The sequence below is a fragment of the Grus americana genome, chromosome 33 (assembly GCF_028858705.1).
Source record: "Grus americana isolate bGruAme1 chromosome 33, bGruAme1.mat, whole genome shotgun sequence".
NCBI lineage: Eukaryota > Metazoa > Chordata > Aves > Gruiformes > Gruidae > Grus > Grus americana.
Genome location: NC_072884.1, coordinates 292,029 through 299,543, shown reverse-complemented (window position 1 = coordinate 299,543; position 7,515 = coordinate 292,029). Strand labels below are relative to the sequence as shown.

Sequence of the window (7,515 nt, the reverse complement as noted above, 5' to 3'; positions counted from 1 at the left end):
ACGCCTCACCCCGCCTCCCATCGCAATCCTCTATGCTAATAGGCGTCGGTGCTGAGCGCTCGGCCAATCAGCTACCGTCGTGTTGCGGGGTGGGGAGGCGGAAGTGGCGGGGCCGTGGAGGCGCCATGGGGGTGAAGCTGGAGATCCTGCGGGTGCGCGGGGGGGGGGGGGCAGCGAGGGCCTGTCGCGACATGGGGGGGGTGGCGACATCGGGGAGACGATGGAGGGGGGTGGCGGGGCCGGGTGACACTGAGGAATGTCCTGGCAGGTGCCGCGGGGGGGACACGAGGGGCCCCCCGGGACAGTGGGGACACCCTGGGGGGGAGTGACGGGGGCGGCGGGCGTCACTGGGACGCTGCGTGACGTCAGCGGGTGGCGCTGGGGACCCCCCGGCACACGGGGGACCCCCCCAGCCTGGGGGTGAGACCGGTGTCACCCACCGCGGGGGGAGGGAGCAGGGTGCCCCGGGGGGGGGGGGGGCGGGGGGGGGTGACACCAGGTGACGACACCAGGTGACGACACGAGGTGACGGTGTCCCCCTGTCCCCAGATGCTGCTCTACTTGTCCTTCCCCGTAGGAGTCTTCTGGGTCTCCAACCAGGCCGAGTACTTCCAGCGTCACGTGGTGCAGCGCAAGGTGGGGGGAGGGGCACGGGGGGGGAGGGGTGCTGGGGGGGGAGGGGTGCCCGGTGCCCCCCACCCTTCCCCCGCTGACCCCACTCTCTTTCCCAGAGGGAGATTTTTCCTCCGGACGACCCCGAGCGGGTAAGAGACCCCCCCGTGTCCCCAGTGTCCCCCCCAGTGTCCCAAATATCCCCCCAGTGTCCCCAACGTGTCCCCCCCACGTCCCCGCTGTCCCCTGACCCCCCCCCCCGTGTCACACGTGTGTCCCCCCCCCAGCGACGGGCGATGGCGGAGCTGAAGCGACGGCTGCGGGAGGGGAAGGGGACGCAGGCCTGAGGGGACACGGGGACACCCGGCCCCCGCCACCCCCTGCCACCCCCGCGGGGACACGGGGCTTCGTGGGGACGTCACCGCCGCGGCCGTGACACGAGGGGACGCGCGGCCGCTCGACGGGGCTTCGTCGCGACGCCGCAGCTGCGACACGAGGGGACGCGCGGCCGCTCGACGTGGTTTTGTCGCGACGCCGCGGCCATGTTGGTGACGTGGGACGCGTGGCAGCTTGACGTGGCTTCGTCGTGATGTCACCGCCGCGGCCGTGACACGATGGGACACGTGGCAGCTAGACGTGGTTTCGTCATGACGCCGTGGCCGCGTTGGTGACACGAGGGGACGCGTGGCCACGTGTCATCACAGTGGCCATGACAGAAAGGACGCCGATGCCCCCGCGGGTGACAGCAGGGACACGTGGCCGTGCGCGTGCCCTGGCCACATCACGGTGACGGCTAGTGACGCGGGGACACGCGCCTGTACGCGTCGCCATCCTGACGCCGTCAGCTCGACCTCAGCGTCGCGGGGGGACGCGAGTGACGCCCCCGGGTGTCCCCACCCCCCAATAAATGGCGCTGGCACCCGCACTGCCTGGGGGGTCACGGGGACAGGGGTGTCACAGGGGGGGGTTGGTGGCCCCCGGGGGGGTGGCTCGGGTGGCCCCTGGTGCCACCTGGGGGGGGTCCCGTGTCCCCTGGCGACCACGTGTCCCACTGTGCCCCCCCCCCCGCCGTGGGTGTCCGGTGTCACCCGTCAGCCGTGGGTGTCCCCTGGTGCCCCCTCCCACGCCACCCGTGTCCCCGGGTGTCACACACCCCACAGTGACGAGGCGGGGGGGGGTTTATTGGGGGGCGAGGGGCTGGGAGGGGACGCAGGGTGACATCGTGGGCTCAGGGACGTGGGGGGGGGGGTCGGTGGCACTGTCTGGCTCCGGGGGCTCAGTCCTGGGGGGAGATGGGGGGGGGGATGGCACCCGGGGGTGGGGGATGGCACCCAGGGGTGGGGGTTCCCACTCTGGGGGTCCCCCCACCCTGGTGTGTCTGTCCCGCTGTGTCCCCCCCTCCCCGGGTGTCCCCCCCCGAGTCCTGGCTGTGTCCCTCGGGTGCCCCCCACCCTGCTGCACCCCCTGCTCTGGGTCCCCCCCCCCCCCTCGGATCCATGTCCCCCCCAGGGTGCCGTCACCCCCTGTTCCACCCTGTCCCCCATCCCCCCGGTTCCCCCCGATCCCCCCCGGTCCCCCCCGGGTTTCTCCCGTGCCCCCCCCCCCCCCCATCATCTCTGTGTCCCCCCGGTCCCCCCCGTATCTCCGTCACCCTCCCCCGGTTCCTCCCGTGTCCCCCCCCACGGTGTCCCTGGTCGCTCTCCATGTCCCCCCCCCATCCTTTCCCCCTGTCCCCCCCCGGTCTCCCCCCCGGTGCCCCCGTATCCCCCCAGCCCTCCCCCGGTGTTGTCCCCCCATCCCCCTCCCTGCTCCCCCATCCTCTCTTCTGACCCCTCCCCGGTTCCCCCCGTGCCTCCCCCCGTGCCCCTGGTTCCCCCTGTCCCCCCCCCGGTGCCCCTGTATCTCCCCACCCCTCCCCTGGTCCCCGGTGTCCCCCCCCCCCCCCCCGGTCCCCCCATCCTCTCTCCTGATCCCTCCCTGGTTCCCCCCGGTTCCCCCCCGTGTCCCTGGTTCCCCCCGTGTCCCTGGTTCCCCCCGATTCCCCCCGGTTCCCCCCCGTGCCCCCCGGTTCCCCCCGGTTCCCCCCGTGCCCCCCGTGCCTGCTCCCCGGGCCCGAAGCCGGGCAGTCGGGGCACCGGCAGCCGCTGCTCGTCCATGCGCCGGCCCTGGGACTCGGCCAGCAGCTCCAGCAGCGCCGCCAGCTCGGGGGGGGGAGCCCCGGCACCGCCTGCCGCGCCGCACGGCACCGCATCGCACCCACGCGCGGACACCCGCGGCACCTCCCACCCCACCCGCGGCACCCCCCCCCACCCTACCCACGGCCACCCACGGCATCCCCCACCCCACCCACGACATCACCCATGGCACCCCCCACCCCACTCACGGCCCCCCACGGCACCTCCCCACCTCACCCACGGCACCCCCCACGCCACCCACGGCATCCCCCATGGCACCCCCCCCACCCCCCCCCACGACATCCCCCAAGCCACGCACGAAATCACCCACGGCACCCCCCCACCCCACCCACAACATCCCCCACGGCACCTCCCCTGGCACCCACAGCCACCCATGGCATCCGGCACCCCCCACCCCCCCCCCAGCATCCCCAATATCACCCACGGCCACCCACAGCACCTGCGGCCACCCACGGCATCACCCGTGACACCCCACGGCAGCATCCTCCGGAGCACCCCCATCCCCCCGTGTCCCCCATCCCCCCGTGTCCCCCCACGTCCCCTGCTCCCCTGCTCCCCCACGTCCCCCCCCCCCCGTGGCCCCCACGTGCCCCCGTGGCCCCTCACCCGTGGGCCCCCCCAGGCTGCAGCGCTGCTCGTCCATGCGGGCGCCCTGCACCGAGCTCAGCAGCGAGAAGAACCCCTCCTGCTCCGGGGACCCCTCCTGCTCCGGGGACCCCCCCTGCTCTGGGGGCCCCCCCTCTTTCGGGGACCCCCCCTGCAACGGGGACACCCCCCCGGTAACGGGGAACCCCCTGAAACGGGGGGGGGGGCGCCCCCGCTATGGGGACACCCCCCCCCGCAAAGGGCACCCCCAGAAATGGGGGGACCCCCCTGTAATGGGGACCCCCCCCCGCGCCGGAGACCCCCCCCAAATGGGGACACCCCCCATTGCCACGGGGACCCCCCCACGGGTGCCCCCTCCCACGGATGCCCCCCACCCATGGGAACCCCCCCCCCACGCGTGCCCCGCACCCCTGGGTTTCCCCCCAAGGGTGCCCCTCCCCCCACGGGTGCCCCTCACCCATGGCCACCCCCTCCCCACGGGTGGCCCCCCACCCATGGGTAACCCCCCAAGCGTGCCCCCCACCCATGGGTACCCCCTCCCCACGGGTGTCCCCCCACCCATGGGTAACCCCCCACGCGTGCCCCCCACCCATGGGTGCCCTCACCCCCGCGGGCGCGTGGCCGGGTGCTGTCCCCCCCGAGGCGGCCATGGTGGGTGCAGCACCCACACCCCACGCCGCGCCTTATACCCCTGCCCCCCCCCCCCCCGCGCGGCCGGCTCAGCCGTGGGGGGACACGGGGGGGGGACACACGCGGGGACGATGGGAACACGGGGGGAGGGAACATCTGCAGGGGGTGTGAGGGGGGGCCGGGGGCACCCATGGGTGCTCTGGGGTGTTGTGGGTGCTCTGGGGTGCCCAGGGGTGCTGTGGGGTGTGCGTGGGTGCCCGTGGGTGCTGTGGGGTGTCTATAGGAGCTGTGTTTGTGGGTGTCTGTGGGTGCTGCAGGGTGCCCGTGGGTGCTGTGGGGTCCCCAGGGGTGCTGTGGGTGCCCGTGGGTGCTGTGGGCTGTTCTGGGGTATCCGTGGGTGCTCTGGGTGTCTGTGGGTGCCCGTGGGTGCTGTGGGTGCTGTGGGGTACCCATGGGTGTTGTGGGTGCCCGTGGGTGCTGTGGGGTGCCCGTGGATCCCGTGGGTGCTGTGGGGTGTGCATGGGTGCCCATGGGTGCTGTGGGGTGTCCACAGGAGCTGTGAGTGTTTGTGGGTGTCTGTGGGTGCTGCAGGGTGCCCGTGGGTGCTGTGGGGTCCCTAGGGGTGCTGTGGGCTGCCCGTGGGTGCTGTGGGCTGTTCTGGGGTATCCGTAGGTGCTCTGGGTGTCTGTGGGTGCCCGTGGGGTGCCCAGGGGTGCTCTGGGGTGTCGGTGGGTGCCGTGGGGTGCCCTGCGCTATTCAGGGGTGCTGACAGATGCTCCGGGCACCCACGGGGGGGGTGGGGGGTGGGTGCGGGGGCGGGTGCCGGGGGGGGGTGATTGGTGTGTGCCCCCCCCCCGCGTGTCCCCAATCCCCCGTGGCAGCCGCCAGCAATTAACCAAATGGCTCTTAATTGCACCCATAATCCCCCCGTGACGGGGGGGGGGGGCCGGACGCGGGGTGTCAGCCCCCCGCCCGCTTGGGTGCTGGAGCACCCATGGGTGCTGGGGGGGGGGGGGGCACCCATCACTGGGGGGGGGGGGGGTCCAGCCTCCAAGCGGCTCCGTGGGACAAGGGGGTGACACGGGGGACATCGGGAGTGGGGGGGAGGCAGCACCCTGTGTCCGCGTGTCGTCCCCCCCCCACCCGTGGGTGCCACTCGCCGGTGCGGACGTCACAGGCGGCGTCACCGCGGTGTCCCCTCCCGGTGCCCCCCCGTGTCCCCTCCGTGTCCCCCCATGTCCCTCCGTGTCCCCTGTCCCCCCGTGTCCCCCCCGTCACCCGTGGCACGGGCAGGCGTCTGCAGGCTCAGGTGTGTCACAGCCTGTGGGGACACGGGGACAGCTGGCACTGCCCCCCCGAGCCCCTCTGTCCCCGTGTCCCCCCCTGTGTCCCCCCCGTGTCCCCCCCCGTGTCGTCCCCGTGTCCCCCCCGTGTCCCCTCCCCGGCCTGGCTCAGCTCCTGCGGCATCTTCGGGAGGGTGGAGGAGCCATGGGGACGGGGGGGGGACATGGGGACATTGGGGGGACAGGGGGACACTGGGGGGACATTGGGGGGACAGGGGGACATGGGGACATTGGGGGACAGGGGGACATTGGGGGGACAGGGGGACACTGGGGGGACATTGGGGGGACAGGGGGACATGGGGACACTGGGGGGACAGGGGGACACTGGGGGGACATTGGGGGGACATGGGGACACTGGGGGGTCATGGGGACATGGAGACATTGGGGTGACAGGGGGACATTGGGGGGACAGGGGGACAGGGGGCATTGGGGGTCATGGGGACACTGGGGGGACAGTGGGACACTGGGGGGACAGGGGGACACTGGGGACAGGGGTGCATTTGGGGGGACATGGGGACACTGGGGGACGGGGGCATTTGGGGGGACAGGGGGGCATTGAGGACACTGGGGACAGGGGGACATTGGGGACATCGGGAGGACAGGGGGACATTGGGGGCTGGGGACACTGTGGGGACATTGGGGACACTGGGGGGACATGGGGACACTGGGGGACACTGGGGACATTGGGGTCCTGGGGACATGGGGACCCTGGGGGGACATTGAGGACACTGGGGTCATTGGGGTCATTGGGGGACACTGGGGGACATGGGGGGGGCGTTGGGGACACCAGGGACATGAGGACATGGGGGACACGGGGGACACGAGCAGCCGCGGTGGCACAGGGGATGGGTGACACGGGGGGGGGGGACACCATGCAGGTGGCAGAGGTGACGGGGGTGACAGGGGGTGACAGAGGGTGACGGGGGGGACAGGGGGGACAGGGGGTGACAGGGGGTGACAGAGGGTGACGGGGGTGACGGGGGGGTGATGGGGGGTGACTGGGGGTGACTGGGGGTGACGGGGGGGTGACAGGGGGTTGGGGTGCCACCGGGTGACATCGGCGACATGGAGGTGCCCCAGCTCCCCCCCCCCCCGTGTCCAGCAGCGCCGCGTTCCCACGGGGCACCCGTGGGTGCTGCTACCGATGGGTGCCCCCACCAGTGGGTGCCCACCCACCCGTGTCACCAGGAGCTGGCACCCCCCCTGGGGACACCTCGGGGACAGCACCCACCCAAGGATCCCCCCACCCGTGGGTGCCACCCACGAGGTGCTGGGGGACACCCAGGCCCCAGAACTGTCCCCAGTGGGTGCTGGGTGCCACCCATGGGTCCCCGTCCCTGCACCCCCCCACACCGGGGGCTGTAGCACCCATGGAAGCTGCAGGGGCACCCATGGGTGCTGTGCCCCCCCCCGGGGACACAGCACCCACCCACATTGTCCCCATGGGGTGCCACCAGCGTGGGTGTCCCCTCCACCCATGGGTGCCATCCCAACTTTTGGGTGCCCCCCACCCATGGGTGCCTCTGCCCGCAGGCTGGGTGCTCCCTGTGGGTGCCTCTCTATGGGTGGGTGTTGCCCTATGGGTGCCCCCCACCCATGGGTGCCCCCCACCCCCACCCCGTCAGGTTGATCTCCTTCAGGGTGTGGATGGTGCAGCTCCTCGGGGCAGCCTGCAGCACCCATGGGTGCCCCTCAGCACCCTACAGCACCCCATAGTACCCCTGAGCACCCATGGGTGCTTTGCAGTTCCCCATAGCTCCCAATGGTGCCCTATAGCATCCCACAGCACCCATGGGTGCCCCACAGCACCCTACAGCACCCCATAGTACCCCTGAGCACCCAGGGGTGCCCCACAGCACCCTATAGCTCCCACCCCACAGCACCCAGCCCCAGCTCCCTGCACCCATGATCATCATCCCGGCTCTTCAAAGAGCTCCTGGGGTGACCCGCAGCACCCATGGGTGCCCCACAGTATCCCATAGCACCCATGGTGCCTTATAGCATCCCACAGCACCCATGGGTGCCCCACAGCACCCATGGCACCTTACAGCACTCCGCAGCACCCACGGGTGCCCTATAGCACCCCCAGCCCCCATAGCACCCATGGCACCTTACAGCACTCCACAGCA

General features: G+C 72.3%; 2 protein-coding genes across 2 annotated transcripts; one reads left to right on the top strand and one right to left on the bottom strand.

Annotated features, from left to right (window-relative positions):
- The first annotated feature begins 87 nt into the window (after nucleotides 1-87).
- LOC129198573 (protein PET100 homolog, mitochondrial) lies at nucleotides 88-1,535 on the top strand. Its single transcript, XM_054807994.1, has 4 exons — nucleotides 88-152; nucleotides 550-636; nucleotides 732-764; nucleotides 900-1,535. The coding sequence occupies exons 1-4, from the start codon at nucleotides 126-128 to the stop codon at nucleotides 957-959; spliced, it is 207 nt and encodes a 68-aa protein (XP_054663969.1). The 5' UTR covers nucleotides 88-125; the 3' UTR covers nucleotides 960-1,535.
- Nucleotides 1,536-1,710: 175 nt separating this feature from the next.
- Nucleotides 1,711-4,063, bottom strand: PCP2 (Purkinje cell protein 2). The gene is made up of 4 exons (XM_054807760.1): nucleotides 4,019-4,063; nucleotides 3,414-3,564; nucleotides 2,712-2,839; nucleotides 1,711-1,894 (listed from the first exon to the last, which is right to left on the bottom strand). The coding sequence occupies exons 1-4, from the start codon at nucleotides 4,061-4,063 to the stop codon at nucleotides 1,889-1,891; spliced, it is 330 nt and encodes a 109-aa protein (XP_054663735.1). The 3' UTR covers nucleotides 1,711-1,888.
- Between the last annotated feature and the right edge of the window lie 3,452 nt (nucleotides 4,064-7,515).

Coding starts and splice junctions, on each gene's coding strand:
- LOC129198573 (XM_054807994.1), top strand. CDS start 126: ATGGGGGTGAAGCTGGAGATCCTGCGG. Junction 637..731: donor GTCACGTGGTGCAGCGCAAG/GTGGGGGGAGGG, acceptor TCTCTTTCCCAG/AGGGAGATTTTTCCTCCGGA. Junction 765..899: donor CTCCGGACGACCCCGAGCGG/GTAAGAGACCCC, acceptor TCCCCCCCCCAG/CGACGGGCGATGGCGGAGCT.
- PCP2 (XM_054807760.1), bottom strand. CDS start 4,063: ATGGCCGCCTCGGGGGGGACAGCACCCGGCCACGCGCCCGCGGGG. Junction 3,565..4,018: donor CCGGCCACGCGCCCGCGGGG/GTGAGGGCACCC, acceptor TCCCCGTTGCAG/GGGGGGTCCCCGAAAGAGGG. Junction 2,840..3,413: donor CAGCCTGGGGGGGCCCACGG/GTGAGGGGCCAC, acceptor GCGGCGCGGCAG/GCGGTGCCGGGGCTCCCCCC.